The sequence below is a fragment of the Pleurodeles waltl genome, chromosome 2_1 (genome assembly GCF_031143425.1).
Source record: "Pleurodeles waltl isolate 20211129_DDA chromosome 2_1, aPleWal1.hap1.20221129, whole genome shotgun sequence".
Lineage (NCBI taxonomy): Eukaryota > Metazoa > Chordata > Amphibia > Caudata > Salamandridae > Pleurodeles > Pleurodeles waltl.
In genome coordinates this window covers 278,030,902-278,055,649 of record NC_090438.1, presented here as the reverse complement: position 1 = coordinate 278,055,649, position 24,748 = coordinate 278,030,902, and the positions used below count along the sequence as shown (strand labels likewise).

The 24,748-nt window shown below is 43.4% G+C and overlaps 1 protein-coding gene across 3 annotated transcripts in view; it reads left to right on the top strand.

The window, feature by feature from the left end:
* Window positions 1-24,748, top strand: part of MCF2 (MCF.2 cell line derived transforming sequence) — a 795,890-nt gene that overhangs the window by 712,837 nt on the left and 58,305 nt on the right. For all 3 annotated transcript variants that reach the window (XM_069212449.1, XM_069212451.1, XM_069212450.1), the window contains 4 exons: window positions 1,682-1,760; window positions 2,563-2,626; window positions 21,426-21,532; window positions 23,052-23,164. In XM_069212449.1, coding sequence (XP_069068550.1) covers window positions 1,682-1,760; window positions 2,563-2,626; window positions 21,426-21,532; window positions 23,052-23,164 — 363 coding nt within the window. The remainder of the gene's footprint in view (window positions 1-1,681; window positions 1,761-2,562; window positions 2,627-21,425; window positions 21,533-23,051; window positions 23,165-24,748) is intronic.

Here is a 24,748-nt window from a genome sequence, read left to right as displayed (position 1 = left end):
GTAGGTTTTCATAAGTTACAGTCCGACTAGGTTGTTTTGGAAAAACACAGCCATAGTGCATGTCAACACTTTTAATTAATATTTTTAAAAGAGTTGAGACACAGGGCCAGGGCTGTTTGAGTTTCATGGGCCCTTGTGCAAAAAAAGAAACCTTCACAGGACAAAATTCAAAATCAAAACCCTAAAGGTTTATTCAAATATAAATAATCATTCCAGAAGGCAACAAGTAATTAGTTTCTCAAATTCAAAAAAGCATTAATAATGCACAAACTAATGCAAATGTGAGAGGATCAACAAGGGGTCAACCTCCTAGACATGTAAATAGCCGGAACCAAATACAGTGCAGGAAGAGGGCTAACATAGAATCCGTACTCTTCAAAGTCAAAGAAAGTGCAGATCAATAAGCAAAATTACATACCTGCTGCTCAGTTTGGAAGGCAAGTGAAGTCTGGTGCACATCCTAAAAAGGGCATATAGGTATCAAGCAGTGAAAACTCCACACTTGACATGGTGAGATCTGACATTCCTTTTTCTAGAAATTATAATACAGAAAAACTTTCATGCATAATTATATTAAGGTGTACATAGGAAATGGAGGGCATAGTATGACGTTTGTGCGACAAATAAAAACGTAGACAATACAACTGATGAACGAGACTTAGAGCATACTTGGGTAAAGAACCACAACTTTGTAGCAGATACAGAAAGATTCTATACTTGGCTGTCTTGTCCAGAAACACAAGTTAATATACTTCAGTTTAACAAATAAACAGCACCAAGAAATTAATTCCATTTCAATTTTTTCTGCATTGGATGGATGAAAAAGAGAAACATGTATGTAGTAAAACATGTATGTGGGAAACTTGTTCATGTAATTTTAAAAGCACTTTTTTTGTTTCTGTCACTACAAAGCAAAAGTGAAGGGAGGCTGATTTGTGCCTAGTATTGTCAATTGAAACCTGGTCGTGCTAACTAGAAGAAAAAAAAAATCAAAGATTGTTTTTTTTTTTTATTAACTGAATTTGCATTCACTTACATATAAAGTATTTGGCTTCTCCGAAGTTTTAGGCTTTCAGTATAATTTGTATCAATGCCTACGGCTAATTTGCCACACCCGTAATAACACTATGTTAATTTGCTGTCCACAATGAGAATCCCATTCTGTTAGTTTATATTTGTCTTTGGAGATTGACTAAACTCAGCCTTGGGAATGTTACAGAAAGCACGAAAATAATAAAACATTTTAGGTAACATTGTTTTGAATGAATTTCATAAGGTTATAATTTAAAAATTATATGTATTGCAACTATTTGATTCAATTTTGTATTTAATAAGCCAATATATTCACAAAATAATAGATCAAATAAATATTGTCGAGAATATTACCCAGCTATCAGATGGTTTCTGTGTTCTATTCTTTCCGCAGATGGGACAAGGCTGTTTTATGACCTCTCTGCTTTTTTTGGTAATACCTAGTAAGCACAATGTATTTTGGGGGTGTATTAACTCTGTGGGAACCATAGTGTCACAATGAATTATAGTTGTCACTGGCTTGCCCAAGCACATCTGACTAGGTCTATTGAGCCTGAATGTAGTCAGCATTGAAATAGATAGTTTTTAATAGATGTTTGACTAACCTAGAATGTTCACATATTTTGAAATCAGTAATTCTTTTTTTTAGAGTCCGACGGTGGATCAGAAGATGGCTTGGTTAAATGAAATAAGAACAATTTTAACAAAGCAACAGGAACTTATCAAAGGTACAGTTGGTCCTTTTCTTTTTAAATAATCTATATCTACCTTGCGCTAAATCTCACAAAAGGCTAGTCACATAATGAGTGCAACAAGGTTAGTTAAAGACATATAGGCCCACATTAGGAGTTTGGCGGGTGGCCTCCTGTTTCTGCCTTCAGGCTGCCTATGCGGCCTGAACCCCGCCGGCCCTATTGGGAGTTCACCGCAGGGCTGGCTGGCGGAAACAGTGTTTCCACCCACCGGCCCTGCGATGAACAGGGCCTTAACATTTATGCCGACTCCTAATGGAGGCGATGCCAATGTGGCAGTGCGGCGGGTGCAGCATTCATAATTCGGGTAGTAGAATGCTTAGTGGGGCTGTGCATGGGGGCCCCTGCAGTGCCCATGCCAAGTGCATGGGTCCCCCTAAAACCCTATTCCACCAGCCTTTCCATGTAAACCGCCACAGAAAGGCTGGTGGGTGGGGATTCGTAATCCCCAGTGCGGCGCAGCAGGCAGTGCCACCCTGGAGGATTACAACCATCGGGACCAACAGGCTGCAGGCTGGTGGCAGCCTGGCAGTGTCAGTGGTCTAACCAGGGCAGCTCAGCCATGGTCATAATGTGGCGGTCCCACAGTTAGCCTGTTCGCGGTGGGACCGCCACCGCAAGACTGGTGGTCATTGGACCGCCAGACTCGTAATGAGGACCATAGAATTAAAAAAGGAAACATCTGATAAAGGTTTAAGAGCATTTTCCTTAGAAGTCTTTCTGTAAACTCTATTGACTTGCCTGTCGCAAAACTTGAAAACCTGTATCTAATTCGCAGTTGAAAAGAAGCAGCAAAATAATTCTACAGATCAGACCCAGCTGACACCACAGCTCAGCGACAGGTAGGTTTTGCTGCACTATAAACATATATTTTGTGTGTGTGTTACATCATTTTGTAAACTGTTTATTTGCACAATTGCTTTTCAGTAATGAAGATGAAGCAACAATGGTAACGATAGGCATGAGTCATGTTTATACTTGGCAATAGCTGTGTTGAACTGTATTTAGAACAACTTTTGTATGAGTGAGTGAGAGTGACCCTGTTCACCTTTAGGGTATTTGTTTAGCTCAGAACTCCTGTTACTGGGTGACAGTCTAGTGAGGTGCATCTGTTCAAGATCTCTTCAATAAATTCTCACTATCCATTAAATGGACTCTTAACAAAGCAAAACATCTCTACACTAGATTTCACTTATGCACAGCAATGTGTTGCCTCTTGTGGACAGATGCTGTGTGCACTACAATGCCCTATGTGTTTCAATCAGGTTTAATGTGGGCATTGCAGTAAAAGCTGGATTTGTTTGGCAACAAAAATTGTTTGTGATTCTTTTTGCTGGTTTACTCCAAGGTGTGGTAGCCTATTAAATTGAAGACAATTAACTTCCTTTGAAAATGTATGACCTTTATTTATTGATTGTGGCCACTTCATTTTGATTTGGTGTTATGGAATAGTATACATTGAGTATGGCCCTGTATATTTGATATGTCATAATGTTCCTTCAATTACTGTACTTGATGTGGTTTTCATCATCGTAACTCACCTTTTTGGATTGTATTGCTCTAAGAATGGCATTGTGTCTAAGAAAGATCTTGCACACTTTTATCTTCCACATTGGCACTACTCCCAGTATCTAATTAATGATTTACTTTGAGGGAGTAGGATATATGTGTTAGATAGCAAGTCTTTATCTCATGATTCTATATTTTTGCAATATATGTTGTTCTCTGTGTTTTACTTGTGATGTGTGTGTGTGGTGGCTTCTTGCCCCCTGATATCTTTGTTAGTAAATCTATATGCAGATTCAAATATATATATGTAAATAAAACAGTTGTCGTTTTGTAGTTTGCAAGCTCCAGACTTTCATTTATTGTCAAATTATAACTATGTTTTTTTGTTGAAAATATTTTAACAAGATTCCTTCAGGCGCATTTGCTTATGGACTATGTGGAAATGATTGTTCTGTGCATTAGTGCTTTATTTTTACTACACATAGAGCATCCTTCACCAGACTGACCTTAGTAGACAAAAACTTTCTCCACTAGATCTCACCCAAATCTCAGTGGACCAAAACTCTCAGCACCAGATTGTCTAGACTCGTGTATTGTAGTTCTCCATGCAAGACTTCCATTCATCGTGGCAGAAGCTCTCCATACCAGAGCAACTCTGCCCTATGGACTGATAAATTCAGACCTAGATTGCCTCCAACAGAGGACATTTTTGTATGCAATAAAATGTACACACAACTGGACATAAAACTGTCTGCACTAGGCTGCCTCCATCTCAGGAACAATTCTATGCTCTACACAACCACATCCTTTTAATAAACTTCCAGAAAAATTAAAAGCTGAGTTGACTTTGCAGGATCCAGGGTTGTGACTTGAAAGTCCAAATGCTTAGACATCAGCACCTATCAATTTGCTGAATTATCTTAGTGCTTTATTGCATCATAAAGTTCTGCTTGTCAACCATAAGATACCTGGAATTGAGCTTGAGAATGTGCTCCAAGAACTTAAACATTCAGTATTAGGGTTGTAGCTTGGCAGCAGGTGCACAGAAACTATCTCTCACCTGTGAGAAATAAAACAAACAATATTCTTCTCCCATTCCTACTTTTCTAACAATCACCAATAATCAACATTCTAGAACTATGCTTTAGTGATGCCAGATGGGGTTCTCAGATGTATTGTGACATCATTAACTAGATGGCCATTTTAATCAACAACTGGCCCTCACTTATTATATATCATCTCAGCATTTGATATTAATAATGAGGAGTTGCCTTTGTTTATCTTTGTGTGTGTGTATGCATTTGTGTGTGTGTTGATGTGTCATCATATTGTTATATTGGTGATGCCTATCAATTAATACTTGTAAGGATATGGGGTGTATTATATGGTGTGGTTGTGCAACCTCACTGTGTAATATATTTACCAACACCTTTAGGTCCAGTAGATTTTGTCTCTGACCAAAGTCCAGTCACCACTGGACTACCAGTCACCCCTTGTTGCGGTCACTGACTAATCCTTTCTGAGTCAATAGCTCACCTTCAGAGGGTCCAAGCAACTCTCTGACAGCACTCCCAGGTTCAGAAACCAGCAGCATTGGTTAAAAACCTTGGGGGTGACCAGACAAAAAGAGGCATTTTCTTACATGGCCCCCTGCCAGACAAAGGGTGATGAGCAACTAACCTTTTTCCTGGTGATTCTCATCATCTAAGTGGAAAGACCAAGAAAGGCTGTCTGTACTGCATGGTTAGTCCCAGGTCTGTATCCCACTGTGTAGTCCATCCCCTGTAGGGAAATGGGCCACCTTAACAACGTAGGGGTCTCTCCTCTCATCTGCATTACCATTAGCCATTTGAGGGGTCTGTGGTTGATTAGACCTTTAAAGCGAATCTTAAACAGGTAGGGTCTTAGCTTTTTAATGGACCAAACTACAGCAAAGGCTTCCCTCTCCATTTCACTCCCAAGCTGCTCCCTAGGTAGGAGTCAACTGTTGATGAAGCCAACTGGCTGGTCCTGGCCCAAATCGTTCACTTGTGACAACACTGCACTTACCCCATGTTCAGAGGCATCTGTGTGAGTATTAAACTCTTTACTGAAGTTAGAGGCTTCAAGACAGGTGCTGAGCACAGTGCTTCCTTGACAGTGTGGAAAGCCTTTTGACTCTGCTCAGTCCAGATAGCTTTTCTGTATGTTTTTGGAGGTCAAGTCAGTTAATAATGCCATTATGGTACCATGGCCCTTTACAAATGTCCTAAGAAGGCTCTGACCTGGTTCTGGGTGTTAGGAGGCTCCTGGTGTTCTCAATCTTGGGCTGGAGAGGTTGTACATGTCCTCCACCAATAGAGCCCAGCCCTACCTGGCACTTACATGCCTTGTTAGTCAGGCCTGCCTGCTGCAAGGCCTGAAGCAGTTCCTTGAGGTGGACCAGGCAGTCTCTCAGTTGGAGTTAAATACAGCTGTATCATCAAGATAAACTGCACTGAAATCTCCAGTCCCGACAGTACTTGATTCACTAACCTCTGGAAGGTGACCGGCATTCTTCAGCCCCAATGGAATCACTTTGAATTGAAAGTGACTTTCATGTGTGGAGAAAGCTGACCTCGCCTTGGCTCCTGGTGTGAGGGCAATCTGCCAATAACCTGATGTCAGGTCAAAGGAGCTCAGCTACTTAGCTGCCCCCAACTTATCAATGAGTTAATTAGCACTTGTAATGCGGTGGGCATCATTCTTATTGGCTGCAATGATGCCCCTAAGTCCTCACAGAACCTCATCTCAGGTTTCCCTCATTTGGGGTTGGGTTTGGGCACTAGTACTACTGGGCTGGCCCATGACTACAGGAGAGCTCAATCGCTCCCAGATCCAACATCTTGGTAACTTCAGCCTTGATGCTAGCATTGATGTGGTAAGACAATATACAAATTTTACTCTTGACAGGCAAGGTGTCATCGGTGTCCAAATCATGGTTGGCCCATGTTGTCAGATCTGGGGTCAGAGAAAACGGCGCAGCTAAATGCTTCAGTAAGTGATAGCAGTCTCTTTGCTGCTGGTCCATCAGTGTAGGGGAGAGACTCACCCACTCTGGTTCCCCCACAGTTCAAAACATGTTTGCTGGATTCTTCAAGTTTCTAGTGTTACTTTTATTCTAGCAGATTGCACTGATTGTCAGGTTTTGAAATATATTGCATAGTTTTTGATGTGCCAGGCCTGGTCTAACTTAGCAATGCTAGACCTTCATTTTTTGTAACTTCTTCAACTGAAAAAACAAAACACAAAACACTGGAGCGCTGAAGGTTTAAACCGGCCTTGTGAAACATTTTTATTCATTGTCAGTTATGAAGATTTTGTACAACTACAGTCATTCTTGATAGACCATTTTGAATCCCTAACTGCAAATCATTATGTGAAGCACAGCCAGATTGCTTCCACTAGCATGTGCTTGTGAATTTAATTATCTGAATGAGGGGAACAGCTTGGTGGATGAAGATAAAAATAAGGCAGACCCTCAATCCATCTCAGGTAGCCAAAAGAGAGGTAGTAGAGCAGAGAATGAGAGTCGAGAAAACCAGGACCAACATGAACCCCAGAGCCAGGCACTAATTGTGTCTCAGGAGGAGAATGCAAAGAAGCTGAGGTGGTTTATTTTGATTTGGAAGTGCTACATCTGACAGGCCTAAGGCATGCAATGTGTTGAAGAACTATATTCTATCAAAGGTCATCCTGAGTTCAGAGATCTAGCAGGTTATGCTAAGCCATATCCCATGGGCAAATATTGGAAATAGGGCAGTGAGACGCCAGAGGCCAAGTGACTCTTGTTTTCCTGGTAACCTATACCCAAAATAACTGCACCACCTTTTCACAGGATGATGTTACCCTCAAGCTTTTTGAAACGTTTTCTCATGGGGACATATAGTCCAATGTAGTAGGGGCAGCTTTATCAAAATAGCTCCTCAGTTCTTGCACTGTCTTTTTGTGTGGATGTGTGTGTGTATTGTAGTGTGTGTGAATGTGTGTTAATCAAGGGTTTGCAGCACCTTACTTTAGTATCCTCTTTCATACTTTTCATTCCCTAAAGTGAGCTGGGGATAGTTATGATACGAGGTTTTTGTGTGTACCTGTGGTGCCCCTACAATGCAATGATCCATTTTTCTCCTTTGTCTCCCTTGAATATTTGTTTCATTCTAGCTCAATCTGGGAAGCTGGTCCTAACAGCACAAAAGACACAAAAGGAATGCCTCTTTTTTTTATGTTCCTTGAACCAGTCAGGCTCCACATGCTTTGTGGGGATACCGCAGATACACTTTTGTCCTCTAGTCCGCAAAGTCTTGTGATCAGTTCCGATATTAGTTTTACTGTCCCTACACTGGATATGTCAAGGAAACATTCACAAAGACAAACTAATCAACAACATTTCCTCAGACCTGCAGTAATACAGAAAGAAGGGCCAGTTTTGAATAACATAATATGTTTAGCTAACTTTTGTCAGACTACGTAAATGCATTACATGTCTTCCCTGATTTGATGTTGGTTCTGTGAGTTACAGGATAACATCTGAATACCTTTGATTGGAAATCAGAGTCTTGTGACTTACTGTTTGATAAGAAATGCTGCAAGTTTGGTGCCACGGTCATTTGGACAGCATGACTGTCAATATTTCTACAGTAATATCTGAGCTTGTGCTTTTGTCATTAGGGGAACCTTGTAGAACCATTACTTAGAGCACCTCTAGATAACTGCAGCTCTCTTGGAACTATTTGTCTAGTCAGAATCACAGGTATTCCCTTTGAATGTTCTTGAAAGTACATGATAAACATCACACTTTAACCCCACACAATCCCCCTACTTTAAAACATCATTCTTTTGCTGAGGTTTCCTGTCAGCTCGGCAGCAAACAGAGCATGATATTGGGGAAAGTATACAGGGATTACAGTCTCTTTGTCATAATACAACAGCTATAGCTACAGCTGCACTGTCAAAATTATGATGTTGTTATGTGTATTTGTATAGTGCACCAACTATCCGGGGAGGGTATCCTGGGTTGAAGCAAGAGCAGAGCCAGGGCTTGGTGAAGAGCCAGGTCTTCAGTTTGTTGCTGGAATTAAAGAACTGAGGAGGCAGCTCTGATATGCAGGGTCAGGTCATTACAGGCTTTAGGGTTGCTTTAGGGGAAGGCATGACCACTGGATCTGGTTCTGCTTATGCGTAAGGTGTTTGCAAGTAAGAGTCAGGCTTAGTGGAGGTGTCTGGTAGGAAGTTTTTACGGTTGTTGAAGTACGTGTCAAATGTTGTGTAAGGCTTTGTATGTGTGTGTGAGGAGTTTGAAGAAGTATTGTTTGGGGATTGGGAGACAGTGGAGGTCTTTGAAATGTGAGGTGATGTGAGTTTCAGGTGGAAGGTTGAGGCTTAAGCCTGCCCACTGAGTTTTTTTTATAGTCTGAACTCTTCTTGTCAGTTGAGCGTTTATTTTGGCATAGAGTTTGTTGTTGTAGTCCTGCTAGCTCCTGATGAGGGCTTGGGTGATGATTATGCAAGTGTTGGAGGGGTGGGGAACCATTTGAAGATGTTCTTGAGTATGTGGATGCAGGAGATGGAGATTGTGTCGTTGCATGCTGTTAGCAGACAAGTTGTCTCTTGAGCCTAAGTATACATCAATTTTATCAGAATCACCGAGAAACAGAATGGTCAATACAATCTTCTGTTGCTTCTCCTGGTCCCTTAAGAATTTGTGGAATAATGCTGCAATGTACCCATACATCTGGGAGCAGGAGAAGCCCTCTACGATGCCTTAAGTGACTTAGAATATGGTCCAGCTCCTATTTCTCTTTACAGATGTTAGCATCTTGGAATACAAATGGAGTTAATCAGAAGTGTCTGTTGGATTTCCGGTTGGAAATTATGCGTCTTCTCTGAGATCAAGACATCTTTAAGATACGTTAGCTAGAGTTTGACAGGGAGGAAGAAGGTCTTCTCTGGTTCAGCCCTGATAGAGTCAAGATCACCAATGAACCTCTTCAGACCTCTCAGGTCCCCACGCACCTGCTACCATGGCAGTGTACTTAGGGAATTGCTTGGACACATTTGGGAGTAGACCACCTCTTCCCCGTGCCATTGACAATTGTAATTTCACCATCAGAACTCTATCATGGATAGTCAATGAGCCAAGCAGTATGCCAATCTTGCCACTTTTCTGCACCTACCATAGCCCTGTCTGCAAGTATTGCATGAATTCCTAAAAAAACTTTTTTTTATGTAACACCATTGATGCACCTGGGTTCTATGTGAACTCTCTCATTGTGACACAGAGAAATGTATTTTGAATTTCAGAAATGAGGTATACCAATTACATGTATGGCAGATAATCAATGATAATTTAGAAAACAGGACACAGGGCACAACTCCAAATTGCAAAGTAATTAATTCTAAGATGCATTCTTTTCATTCTTTGAATGTGACACATTGAAACTGATTTTATGATGTGCTTGATGGAGTTCTTGCATAAAAGTAACTGGTACTTTAGCAGATGTGAACATTGCACCAAAACACACTTCATGCAAGCAGTTTATGTTCAGAATCTACACATACTGATATTCCTTCATGAAAAAGTACACTTTTCACCAGCAGCCAGCAAAGACACTAAAATGATATGCAAGCAGTACTCAATCATCGATTTATTAAGTGCTGTTCACTCAGATCTGTGGCAGCTGTTGTGAAGTGGACTGGCCTGGTTGTGGTATGCACAGAGCCCAGTCGCATCCTTACACAGTGATGTTGAGTACAAGACTAAGTCCTGAGCGTCTTTTGTCTCCTTTATTTATATCCTCAGCCTTGCCCAGCTGTTGGATTGCGTGGAAGTTCAGGGGTCATACTAGGGATCCAGGTGGCTCACCAAACCCTCTTTAATGTTGGTTTACAACCAGTCTTCTTTAGATCATTTGGTGGCGCACACAATGGGCCTTATTATGAGTGTGGCGGCCTATACAATGCCACACTCATGGTGATGGTCTGGACTGCCGCCGCCGACTGCCACATTACAAACCTGGCGATCGGACCACCAGGGAACTGCCAGCTCCACCAGGATCTGGTGGTCTGGCAGTGACAGAGATCTTAATCCGCCAGGGAATTGCTGCAAGGAGCGCTGCCCTGGTAATTACGGACTTGTTCCCCGCTAGCGGTTTCATGGTGGTAGCACCACCATGAAACGGGTTGGCAGAGAACAGATGCAGGGGGCCACAGGGTAGCCCCTGCAATGCCTATGGACCTGGCATGGGCAGTGCAGGGGCCTCCCTGGCCAGTACCTCGCATGATTCACTGTCTGCTTTGCTGGTGCACCTTGCGGCGACAGCATTGCCGCCAGCTCGATTATGAGCCTGAGACAATGCTGTAGCATGTTTCCCGCTAGGCCAGTGGGCGAAAACATAGGCTTCCGACCACCAACCTAGTGGGAAGCCCATAATAGCTCCAGCGGGGAGGTCGCTGTGTAGGCGGCCACTGCCCTATCTGGATTTTGGCAGACAGAGTTTTCCATCCACCAAACTCATAATGGGACCCAGTGTCCCTGAGCTGTTGGCTTGGTGTCTGTTTCGGGTTTAAATTATATGGGTGGTTCTTGGTTCCACCTGGTGTCAACACAGATTCTTGGTCAACCTCCTTCCCTGAGAATACTGGGTGTAGTCCTGGAGTGCTCAATGTGTTGATTTCATTCCTTTGTTGTCTCAGCTGTTTGGCCTGATCTCCAGCTCATTTGATGCTTCCTCTTGTTATCCTGCATTATCCCAGTCAGCATGTTCAGCTGGGTCAGCTTGCTTACTCGTATCCTTTGCCTCCACTTTCTTGAACCATGACACTTTCAGGGCCAGAGTCTCTGTGCCCTGATGGACTGACAACATGGTGCCATTTACTACAGGTGCCATCCACAGCCCCTCTGATATGGGGTGTATAACTTCCACCCTGAGTGCCGGTCATTAATCAACACCTGGTGTTGACGTTGGGGGCCTGAACTTTCTGATGCCTGCTCACTCCATCATTGGTCTTCTTCCCTCAATTTTGTTTGCCAGAGTGGTCAAGGGCATGAACTTGCAATCCTGGACTCATTGGAATAATGTCTTGTCCTGAGCTTTTCAGCAGCAAGGCATCGTGAGCACAGTGTTGTGTAGTGAGGGGTCCCTCTGTGGGCCTGTAGGACTTTGGGTAGGCTCACGTCCATGTTGCAATCTTCGTCAACTGCTAGTCCAATTGCTTCATTTATTGTGTGCATAAATCATTTGACTTTCTAGTTTGCCTGGGGACACGGGGTATACGTTTTTGTGACAGAATCTGAGGTACTCAGTGAATTCATTAAATTACAGTCCCTGGAAGGAGACCAGTTTCAATGTATATTTCTTCAGGGATGCCAAACGTTGTGAAGACTTTCTCAAGGAGAAGGACGGGCTTTGCAGAAGGCTGTCAACTGTTAGCTCTACTACATGGTCGGGGTATCCATTGACAAGTACCTTTGTTAGGTGCCTGTCCAAGAAACTGCCAAAGTCAAGGCTGACTTTAGTACACAGAGACTCAAAGCTTTCTTCTGTGGCCACTGGCATGTTTGTCAGCTGACAGGCCATGCAGTTCTTCACCAGGTCATCGACTGATGTCAGATTTAGGAAACCATACCTTTTCTCTCAGGCTGGCCATTGTCTTTACTGCTCCCTGGTGGCCTGTTTGCACTAGCTCATCTCTTTTGCACAATGTTGGCAGTGTCTCAATGCAGTGGCCTCGTAGGAGCAATCCATCTGGTGCTATAATCATTCTGTGTCCTTGGGTAGCCACTGATTGGCATCTCTCAGTAAAGCCTTTCTCATCCCCCCTTGGAGGGTGGTGATAACGTTTTGGGGCACTTCATTTTCTTGGGTGGCCTGATTGGCCTTCTGCACAGATAGTGCTTTAGGACAGATGTGTTAACTCATCATCTGTATGCTGCCTCAGTACCTGAGTCTGTGGTGCTTCATCTTGTCCCTTGGTCAGCTGGGTGTTGTGATAGAAAGTTAGCAGGGTTCCTTGCTACACAGCAGTATACCGCTGTCACTGGAATTGTTGTAGCTGTACTGCTTCTCCTTTGATATGGGGTGGCAGCTGTGGAGCAGTTCTTCCAAGCAACATGACCAGGGGTTGGTGGTCAGTAATTAACTTGAATTTGCTGCCACGCAGGTATAAATGAAATTGTGTACACCCCCACTTAATGGCCAGGCCCTCCCTTTTGAATTGTGCTTAGCGAGTTTCAGTCCCTGCGATCACCCTGCTGATGAATGCGATGCAGGCACATTTCTCTCACTGGGAGCACCATGCTGGTGAATATGATGGAGGCCCATTTCTCTTCTCTTTCTGGGGCCAACACCCAGGAACTCCCTAACAGGCGTCATGGACATCCAATTCGGTAAATTTTTTGGAGTCAAAATAAGCCTTGGTGGTGTTGTCAAGAGGGGCTTGCTTCAGCATGGCTTCTGCATCTTTGTTGCTCCAGGCCCACTTAGTGGATGTCTTTGTAAAGTTTCTGAGTGGCTCAGAGAGTGTTGCAAGGTTGGAAATAAGCCAACTGCTGCAGGTCACCATACTCAGGAAGCTACAGACTTTTGCGTTGCAAGGACAGTGGTTGTGCTGTATGACATACACCTTCCTGGAGTCCACTTTTCAGCCAGTCTTTGGTGAATACACAGCCAAAGAATTCAATTGGTGGCTCAGATAATGAGTCACTTCTCCAGGTGCGATCATTGTAATGTGACTATGGGTGGTTCTCAATGGTTGAGTACAAGGAAAAAGAAAATGAGCTACAACCAATGTTCACCATTATCCAGATAATATACAAGACATAAACAAAACAATAAAATAACTTCAAAAATGATATTTATTAAATGTGTATGTACATAAGAACAGACAATAATATCTTAACTTTATAAATATGCAAATATTGTACAGGGAAGTAAACATAATAAACCTGAATCATACATACAAATTAAGAAACAATTCAATACAAAAGGTCCAGATAATCTACAAATACATAGACATACAACAACACTTACTCACAAGGACAGAGTGCCACACAAGACAAGACAATAAAATTGTGATATCACAACAGTTGACATACATAAAACTCTATGCCTCACAAATACATTTAGATACAATTAAAAATAAACAATTCTTCTTTCGGCTACAGCCGTAATACAACCCACACTGATATAGTCCTATTATTTTGATCACAATTATCACTTAATCTTGTCTAATAGTGACCTAAAAGAATTCATAGGTCATCCGCACAAACAAAAGTAGGAACCAAGCCTACGCGCGTTTTGGCTGTAGTCCTCTAATATAGGAGGCCGCCTTCATCAGGGCAGTTCCTTTAGTACTTCATAATACAACGTATTGCAGGTTTTATCAATTCTGTTATCCTTCTTAATGATACATAACCTGAAAATAAGGCAAAGATGTAAATTAATTCCAAACAGGGATGAAAAAACATCACCTTTTTAGTTCAAATGCTGATTCACGAATACTCCCATAAAGACAATGACTTTCTGATTTGCCACCGATGATAACTTTTGCGGTAAGGAATATATCAGGGCATCCTTCCCATAACTTCTATTCATCATAGCCCTTCCATCTCTGGTAAAAAAGCCCACAGCCGCTCAATGCTGTATCTCAAGCCATGTCGCTCTGGAAGCACCACTGCATGCAAAACCTGGGACGGGTCTCAGGGCTGAAAGAGAGGCTTGTAGAACAATGCTATCCAAGCCTCAAGAGTAACAACAAGGGGAAGTGATACATTGCATGCAAAACCTGGTGCGGTGCTTAAGGTAGAAAGCGAAACTTGGAGAACAATGCTTTCCAGGTTCTCAGTGGTGACAGAACAGATGATGATATCATAACTGATGTTCATTACTCCTTGCAGCCCTGAGAGGGTTTCTAGGATTTGTTTATGCTTTTACCACCTTATGTGTAGGTGTGTTGAGAAGGTTGTGTTATAGCGGCTCCCCGGGTCTACCAACAGTTGATGGTATCCTGCATGAGATCCAACTTCGAGAGCCATTTGTCCCCTTTGAGGTGGGCAATGATATCATCCATGGTAGTAGTTACGTGTATCTCCCTTTTGATGGCTTGGTTGGGGAGGGACATATCAGTGCACAACCTGATTGCACCCAGCTGCTGGGCTTCTCCATCATGGCCATTAGGGAGACTTGCAGGGTGGGGCCTGATACATTCTGGCTGCCATTGAAGAGTTCAAGTTTCTCTAGCTCTTATTCCACAAGCGGTCACAGATGGAATGGTATTCTATGCCGCAAGGCTATAGGTTTAAGTGAATTGTGTATGTGCAACTTTACAGAAACTTGTTTTAGGCACCTGAGCCCTTTAAAATGTTTTGGGAATCATTCCAGGATGTGTGGACTGGGCAGACAATGAAGACAAACTCAAGGTCTTTGGCCTATTGACATCCTAGCAGTGTGTCAATCCCTTCCCTGGTAATGTGGAAAGTGACTGGTGCTTCTTTACATCCATGTTCCACCATCAAGTTAATCACCCCAGACAGCGGGAGAGATTGCCTGCTGCCATAGGTGTAGATTTTTGTCTTAGTCCGTGCTAGCAGTGTTCTTATTTTTAGGTGCTGAATAGTGTTTGTAGGAAGCTGGCTCTGTATATACTATCTCAAAGTGAGAGATCGTGTGCACAGAGTCCAGGGGTTCCTCAAGAGGCTTGACAGAGGCAAAAATGGATAATACTAATGCTCTATTTGTGGTAGTGAGGTGGAGCAGTTAGGCTTATCAGAGGGTAGTGTTAAGAATGTGTTGTACACACACAGGCAATAAATGAGAACACACACTCAATGACTTAACTTCAGGCCAATAGGTTTTAATATAGAAAAATATTCTTTTCTTAATTTATTTTAGAACTACAAGAGTCAAATTGCAGGTAAGTACATTAAATGTAAGGTACTTTGAATAGGTAAAGATAGGACTTTGAATTAAAACAGTAATGTACACAGTTTTGCATAAAATGGCAATAAGCTGTTTTAAAAGTGGCCCAGTGTAAAATTCAACAGTTCCTGGGGGAGGTAAGTACAGGTTAGTTTTTGAGGTAAGTAAAGCACTTACAAGTTCAGTCTCCAGGGAATAGGCAGCCCACTGTTGGGGGTTCAAGTCAACCCCAAACACCCAGAAACACGGGCCGGTCAGGTGCGGAGGTCAAAGAGGGGCCTAAATAACATAAGCGCCTATGGAGACTAGGGGTGCTCTGGTTCCAGTCTGCTAGCAGGTAAGTACCTGCGTCCTCGGGGAGCAGACCAGGGGTGTTTTGTAGAGCACTGGGGGTCCCAAGCAGGCACACAAAATACACCCTCAGCGGCACAGGGGCAGCCGGGTGCAGTGGGCAAACAAGGCGTCGGGTTTTGTATAAAAATCAATGGAAGGACCTGGGGGTCACTCAGACGTTGCAGGCAGGGCACAGGGGGGCTTCTTGGGCCAGCCACTGACTGGGCAAGGGTGATGGCCTCCTGCTAGTCACTGCTGCACCAGTGGTTGGTTCTTCATGGGCCTGGGGGCTGCTGTTGCAGTGCTTCTTCCAGGCATCGGGTTTCAGTGTTACCAGGCAGTTGCGGTCAGGGGGGTCCTCAGGATTCCCTCTGCAGGCATTGTCGTGGGGGTGCAGAGAGATCAGCTCAGGGTGGACACATCATTGGAGTCACCTGGGGGCCTCTCTGCGGCGTTGGTTTCTCTGGACATGGGCCAGGGGCGTCGGGTGCAGAGTAGTGGGGACTCATGCTTCTGGAGTGAGGTGAGAATCCCTTTAAAGATGGTTTCTTCTTGTTGCTTTAGACAGGGCAGCTGTCCACGTGAGTTTCTTGGTCCTTTTGGAGTTGCAGGGCAGTCCTCTGAGTCGGCAGAGGTCGCTGGGCCCGCAGGATGTGTCGCTGTTGCAGGTTCTTTGAATCAGGAGACAGGGCGGTCGGGCAGGGGCCAAAGCAGTTGTTGTCTTCCTTCTTCTCTGTGGCCTTTTCAGGTCAGCAGTCTGTCTTCTTTGTAGGTCGACAGGAATCTGATTTCCTGAGTTCAGTGTCACCCCTAAATACTAAATTTAGGGGTGTGTTTAGGGCTGGAGGGCAGTAGCCAATGGCTACTGTCCCTGAGGGTTGCTACACCCTCCTTGTGCCTCCTCCCTTTCAGGAGGGGGGCACATCCCTCATCCTACTGGGCTAAATCCTCCAAAGCAAGATGGAGGATTTTCTAAGGAGGGGGTTACATCGGCTCTGGTCAACTTAGGGGTGGTCCTGGCTGAGGGGGCAACTCCTCCTTGTTTTTTTCCTTATCTCCCCAGACTTGCTGCCAAAAGTGGGGGCTGCGTCTGGGGGGCGGGCATCTTCACTAGCTGTAGTGCCCTGGGGCGTTGTAACACCAAGGTTGAGCCTTTGAGGCTCACCGCCAGGTGTTACAGTTCCTGCAGGTGGGAGGTGTGAAGCACAGAGTGTACAAAGGCACTCACCCCATGTGGCCAGAAATTAGTCTGGAAGTGGCAGGCTGCCAGAGACCGGTCAGCCTAGCACTAGCAGTTGGGCTGGCGTGCAATGGGCATCTCTAAGATGCCCTCTGTGTGCATTTCTCAATAAATCCCACACTGGCATCCATGTGGATTTATTGTGCTGATAAGTTTGATACCAAACTTCCCAGTATTCAGTGTAGCCTTTATGGAACTGTGGAGTTTGTGTTTTGACAAACTCCCAGACCATATACTCTTTATGGCTACCCTGCACTTACAATGTCTAAGAATTGGCTTAGATACTGTAGGAGCATAGTGCTCATGCAGCTATGCCCACACCTGTGGTATAGTGCACCCTGCCTTAGGGCTGTAAGGCCTGCTAGAGGGGTGACTTACCAATGCCACAGGTAGTGGGTTGTGGGCATGGCACTCTGATGGGAGTGCCATGACAACTTACTCTTTTTCTCCCCACCAGCACACACAAGCTGAGAGGCAGTGTGCATGTGCTGAGTGAGGGGTCTCCAGGGTGGCATAATAAATGCTGCAGCCCTTAGAGACCTTCCCTGGCCACAGGGCCCTTGGTACCAGGGGTAACTTTTACAAGGGACTTATCTGTGTGCCAGGGCTGTGGCAATTGTGGAGACAAAGGTACAGTTTTATGGAAAGAACATTGGTGCTGGGGCCTGGTTAGCAATGTCCCAGCATACTTTCAATCAAAGCTGACATCAACAAAAAGTTAGAGGGTAACCATGCCAACAGTGGCATTTTCTTACAGTGTTCAATGCTCATAACGTTTTCAGACGTACATATGTCAGTCAGCACCATGCCCCTCGTTCCATTCATTATTGCTTACCACATCGGCTGGGGTCACCTGCTGCCTTTGCTGGGGTAGGTATGACATCAGGAATACATCTTCCTTGTCGGAGAGCTCTTTCTCAGAGTCTTAGGGCACCCACACAGTGTGGCTCTTAGGGTTGCACCTGTTCTTGTCCTCAAGTGTGAGGTTTCAGTTGCTCTTGTTGGCATGGTTCTTCCTCTCATTCATTTTCCTGCAGTTGGAGCAGGTCTACCCCTGAGCGGGACAGAGATCTATTGAATGCTCTTCATTCCCACAGTTTTTGCACTAGTTTCTAGTGTTGTGCTCAGCTGTGCTTGATCATCTTGAGGCTAGTCGACTCTGTATGGCATCGACTGCTTCTGTTTTAACATTCAGCACCTTTCTGGTCTGGGGTGCGAATGGCATGGATGTGAGTGTCTGTCTCCATTGCTGCAGTGCTCATCAGGGGGCGCCAAAATCAGAATGTTCTTGAGGCTGATTCCAGGCTGTCACAAGATGAAGCCCGCTAGCGTCACTGAACTGCCGCCTTTTATAAGTCTGGCCCAGATTCCTGTTGCCTGATCATCATTTGTGCATGTGCTTGCTAGTTTGTTCAAGCACACATAGAAGGTATTGATTGATTCCCCTTCCCACTGCTATGCTTGACTTAGCTTGAAACGTTCAAAGTTTGGATTTAGTTGAGGATCAAACTGCACATTGAGTGCCCTGCATCATAGTCATTATTCACTCTGGAACCTGGAAGATGTTCAAATAGTTTCTAAATTCCACCCCCACCTCCCCTTTGTAGCGTAGCAGGAGAGATATCTTGATGGTCCCGTCCCTCTCCTGAGTGGCCCAGAAATACTTGTTGAGGTGGCTGATCAAGGTTTTCCATTGGGACGGAGCAGTGGATGGAACAGCTTTTAACTGAAGGGCCAACAGGGGATTGTGTGTCCATGCACAATCCCCGAGTCGGACAACTGGAATTGAGGGGGTTTGGCGCCTCTAGGTGTGTTGCCGGCATCGTTCACCATAGTGCATACTCTGGCAAGCCAAAGTTACCAGGTGTGTGGTGGTGGGGTCTTTCCTGTAGAATTTGAGGACATGTGCCAGGGGCAGCGATGATGATGTGAAATACCCCTCTGGTTCATCTGTAGCACTTGCTGAAGTGTACTGGTTTCAGGACTGCCTCACTGATTCATACGTGTGCCAACACTAGGACTTCATTGTGGTGGCCCGGCGGGCTTCAAGAATCACTGCGGTGCTGCTGTCAGAAAATGAGAAGGGTATATCCCTAGTTCAGTCTATATTTTGTTTCCAGTCCTGCATTTGTGCTGATTGATTTTACTAATACTAGCGCAATCCGTCTGTGGTAGCTTTAATGTTATATTGCTCAGTATGCGCTGTGCCTGCTGTTACATATCCCAGTAATAATTCTTTTTTGCCTCACTGACCCAGAGAAGAGGCACGTAATAGGGTGGTGCTGGAAAAAGGTTCCAAATGCAGCAGGGAGGTAGCCAGTACGGTAGGCAAAAGATTCCGCTACACCGGCAGAGTGCGCCTGGAGCGCAGGGTGCAAACAATACTCCACCAACCACCGTGTGACGGAGTTTTTCTAATGCATGGCTCACCAACATTAAGTTGGGAGCGAAAATTTGCATCCCATAGTATGATTTTTGCATGCTAGAACGCCCCCGATAAGAATTTTCAACACGGATAGCTGCAGCAGGTTGCACCCATTCACACTGAGAAAGCACTCAAGTAGAAAGTCTACTCGAGCCCCAGAAAGCGCCTTTTCGCACACCAGGTGGTGCTATTAGTGTTGATTTTGTAGCGCGGAACAAACGCCCGGCTCTAAAAATAAGGGTGTGCACTGCGACATGCATGAATTCCGTTTGTTTGAACAACTCTGCGGAATCTCGCAGTCTCTCTGTAACCCTGCTAAATTCCACGGATTGAAGCTCTGTGAGTCCTGCCTAGGCCTAACAGCCAGGCAGCCATTCAGCCATTCAGCCATTCAGCCAAGGTCCTGTGGCCTTCGTATGCTGAATGGAGAGGGGCTGAAGGTGCAGCCGGCAGACAGAATCGACCAGCACTGTCCTGCAGAGTAGGTACGGGTGCGGTGTCACTCACCGCTCCTTGCTAGGGTTGTGGCACTGACCAGCAGTTTGTGATGTGTGCAGGGCCCGGTTGCATCCTACGAAATAACGCACCTGAACACTTTCACGCAGAGTATGAGACTAAGCCAATAGCGGCTTTCTTTGTCTTTATTCATATCCTCCAGCTGCACCCGGCCTTCAGATTACCTGGGGATCAGGGGTCATAGCACGAAGCCCGGTGGTATATCGGCCACGAAATATCTTTTAAGCCATCCAAAAGGGTGAACCAGTCCCAGACAAAGCGCTTGTTATTCCAGATCAACCACATGTGTTTAAACATGCTCAACAGTTTAAATTCTCAAAAAGCAATACATTGCTATATTAACTGCATTTTCAATTGAGGTAGATAGCAATGCAAACCAGCTTAGAATGTCAGCGAGAAGAACGCAGTGACGTCGCATCTAAATACAAAAGATCACTGTTATGTTGATATAAGCAAGCCATTGGTATCCGAGAGGTGCCCAGCATTTTGCAGTGTTACGCCATAGCTAGCTTGGCCATCATTCCAACGTGACTCAACAATCTACAATAAGCCCTTTTTATATCTACAATTAGACCTTTTTGAAAGTGTTCGCTTCTAATGCATTAGTGTTTCCTATAAAATCCACCAGAGGTGCAATAGTCTAATCTCAGCTAATCTTTGAATCAAATGTAAAACACAACTAAAACAGGTTAAGTTGTGGAATAGCTCCACCAATGTGTGCCTAGTTTCCGTCAAATGTTTAAGCATAATGTTGAGGATGAATGAGGCTGACTCTGTGTAGAGTCGAGAACATTGCAGGAACCCTTCTAGTTATCATGAGGCAGCCACGCCTTCTTCTAGTGCATTTGCTAGTGCCCTTTGCCCCTGACAGAAGACGCCCAGTCGACCTGTGACTCCCGGTGCCGCGTCTGCTTCGCCCTGTCCTCTCCCATGTGACTGTAAACAAGCGTCTTCGCTCTGTCGAGGTACTGCTGCCGATCAGCTCCCCTACTTTTAGCATTAGTTCCATTTCCCTCTGCAGGAGGGAGGACAGAGCATCAGGCCTCCACACCAGCTCCTCAAAAGGAGGGGATTTATTCGTCCTGCAGATAACGGGCTCTGGCTTCAGTTTCTTATTGATTTCAAGATCTATCAGATGTTGCAGCTTCAGGGTATCCTTCAAGTTGGCTGCCACAAAACTGTTTTTTTTAATACTGTCATAGGATGGGTCAGTCCGTTCCAAGCCCGGGATCTGTTTTTTTTTTGTCATTAACACCTCTAAATAGAATCACTATTTAAATGTTTTAATAGTGCTGCCCATTTAAGCTATCCACCTCATGGCTTCTGAAGAGTGGTCCCTTTGTACCAAAAACACAAGCATTGAATACTTACATTGGACAGTCATTCCTCTCTCTGTGTGTTATTAGCAGCATTGTTTGATTTCATGGCAGTTCGAGTATACTTTCTTCCAGTGTCTCTACCTGTCTTTCCTCTTCCTTTGTGGTGGAAATGACACTGTTAATCTATTCAAATTATTTATCATCCCATATTTTTCTTGATTTAATGATCAGCAAAGGATGATAAAACGCTGTGTCTTGTGCTACGGAAACTAAATTTGCAGTTAACCCACACCTTTTAAAAAGAACACGTTGAACTTTGTACATTTTGGTGTTTTACATTAAAACTATTTAATCTCTTTATTTCAGGAAACAGCAACGAGCCTCTGTAAGCTCCGAGGAGAATGACTCTGAATACAGCAGTGCTTCATTGTTGGATAGTTTACTTTTTTCACCACAGAATAAACAAACTAGAAGTATGTGAAAATAAACCTTTCTATATACTCTCTTGTCTGACAATAGCATGTGAAAAACTAACAAACATATGACAATGTTCAAATGTGTACTTTAGAGTGACCTTAAACACAAATTGTTCACTTAGGGCTACAACTAGTAGTACCAGAGTGTGCAGTCTATGATTAATTTTACATACCAAGAGTTACACGTCATATATGAACAAATGGGCAAGCACAAAAAAATCCTCGGAGGGACACTGAATGTCCACAACCTACCAAGAAATAACTGACTTCAAGGCGAGGTCTTCGAAATGTACATGGAATAGCCCATCGGTGCAGCCTGAAGTTTTTTCACACGCACCCTGCCCTATGAAGAGTTGCCTGGATGATCCACAAGAGTGGATACCTTCTAGAAATACATCCACCCGTGTGGGGCCATTTATGTGCCCCTCAAAATATGGTTAGCCTACAGAGTGTCCTCAAAGAGAAACACAGAACTCAGCATAATAATCCATAGTCAGCGCTCACTGTCAAATTGTGGCACTTCGAGGGAGACTGTGCTTTGTTGTCTTTAGTGCCACAGAAGGCCATAGACTGTACAGCTTCCACGATTGTGGAAATGTGGAAGCAGCAAATGAGAGCTGTTCACATCTTTATGTAAACAACTGATTTTGAAGTAAGCATCATAATTTTTTAGAAAGTCAAAATGCTCCCAAGGACGCCTTGTTTTTTGGAAGACCTAAACTGGTATGCTAAAAAATGTCATAGTCTATGATTGCGGTATTAAGATATAAAATAGAGTTATTTATCCTAGAGCACTTCTAGTAAGTTCTCATTAATGTTTTCTTCTTTGGGAACTACCTTCACCCTGCCATTTTGGCTTTTCTGTGTGTGGCACATCTGATATGTCTGTGCAGTTTAGATATCACTTGATCCATTTGTATAGACCAAAATACTTTGTCTTCGAAAGGAACATTAGTTTCTTATGTATAATCAAAAACATTTCAACCAAGTCCTATCGCGGTTATTGATTTTGTGTTTTCATTAAGTCCTATAATATTTTTTTTAAAAACAGTCATACCAAAGGTGTAATACACTTACTGAAACAAAGTCTTACATTGTATGCTCAAGCTCATAATGCACTTTGTAGCTGTGCTTTACTTTGTCAGTGTCATATCAAAGTGCTCATCCTGCTCAAATCAGTGAGCAGGATTTTGTGTTCATGCATGTATCAGCCTCATGTTCTCCCCCATTGTAAGAGACACTACCTGATGAAGGTTTCTGATGTCAATATGGTTGCCATGATGAAATGCATAGTCATGTGCTTTAGGCCAGCTGAACATAAGTCTGTGGCCCTGGTATATTTTGCAATACCTGCCGGGATTTTGTGTTGCCTACCATAGCTAGGTGTGTCTTTTCCTTTGTTGAATTTATTTTATCAGGCTTTATTATGTGATTATGGGTTATTTCTCTTTGCCTTTCATGGTTGAGGCTAGAAGGTGTCAAGAATTATATTATAATGTTAAAACTTTGGTTGAAGGTTGGCCAGGGATGTCCCAGTCTGTGGAAATCTGTGAGGGAATTGAGGACTGGACCTGCAATACATACCTGTGCAACAATTCTGACACAGAAGAAGAAGATGGACCTAATTTGGTAAGTAATAGGATCTTTATCCTCTCCATTTTCAGTCTGTATCCCATGTCTGTTTCTCCATCTAATCGATTTCACACCATGTTCTAAATGTACACCTCCACATCCCAGAGTCTGTAAACTTTACACAAGCAGACAATTTTCAGTCCCTACACTTTTGCTTTATCCCTATCCCCAGAGCAGAAATGGCTTACCTTTTTTCAAAACATCTTAAAAGGATCTAACTAAATTATGACCCAGGCTGACTTTTTTGAGTTTCTCAATATTTCTTCACCGTTTTTCTATCATTAACAAGTCATTAAAAGAAATAATGGGTCAGCACTGTTCAAATAAGTTATTATCTCACCCATTCTAAATAATGCCAGCCTTGATCTGTTAAACTCCAGCATCTATAGAACTATCCTTCTTCAAGGAAAGCTTTATTTTCCTAATGCAACGTCAGTGCATTGGTACTTATTTTGTGTTACACAACAAAATATGGAGTTGAAACGTTTCAGCATAACGCAAATAAGGTATAATTTCCTTACTACTTCCTTATTATTGTGGTGAAAATAGTTTATGGTAAGTATTTGCTCATGATTTAAACAATGTTGTCCAAAATAGGATACATATAATCTTGCAATTCATAAACCAATACCTGTATATGGTCTGGCTCGACACCGCATCTGTCGCCATACAATTGTGAGCTTCACTTAGGGAGAGGGGCTTTGGCTCAGCCAACAAATTGGGAGCCACGAGTACATGTTTTGATTGACCACAAATTATGTGCTGCCACAAAAAAGTGTGTTTGCCTTCCACACAGCAGTGATAATTTTGTTTATTTATCTAGCTGCCGAACCTTGTATTTTCAAGACTTCACACATGACGTTGGAATACTATTAAAGTGCCCTGGATAACTAGATAATTTATGTTGTATTTCTTCTCCAAAGCACATATAGGAGGAGGGCAGTCATTAACCTACATGGATTTCTAGTTCTGGCTTGACAGTGCAACTGTCACCTTTACCTTTTAACCTACACCAACTGTTATTCTAAAGTTCTTTGCTTCCACACAAATACATATACATTTCCATGCTATTTACCCGTGATGCTTCACATTACCTTACAACGTGCTTTAAAGCCAGAGCTATTGGCATTGCCAAAGCGTGTTTGAATATTTGTGGGCACCATTTTGGGCGCTGAATTAAAGATTCAAATGCCTCATTATTTGGTGGCACAAGGGAGTTTTTGTACCCCAAATTCCCAGTGCGTGGGATAAATTACCTGTTGCTCCAACGTTAAACTAGATAAATAGCTACAGGATGAACAAGCTAAAAGTTTTGATAACCATACTCTTTTAAATCAAGTTACCAATGCTAACACTGTTAAACCTTTAGCAGTGCAATCATTGTGCTGTTATTATTTCCAAAGGCTTTTGCTAAGCTGAGTTCAAAATGGCAAACAGCAGGTTCACAATTGACATAAAATCCCAAATAAAAAAATATTGACCAAATACCTTATTACACATAGGAATTATCTTAAAATGATGTGCCACAATGCTATTAAACTAGCATTATTTCCAAATTTTGCAAGGAATGATTGATTCAAC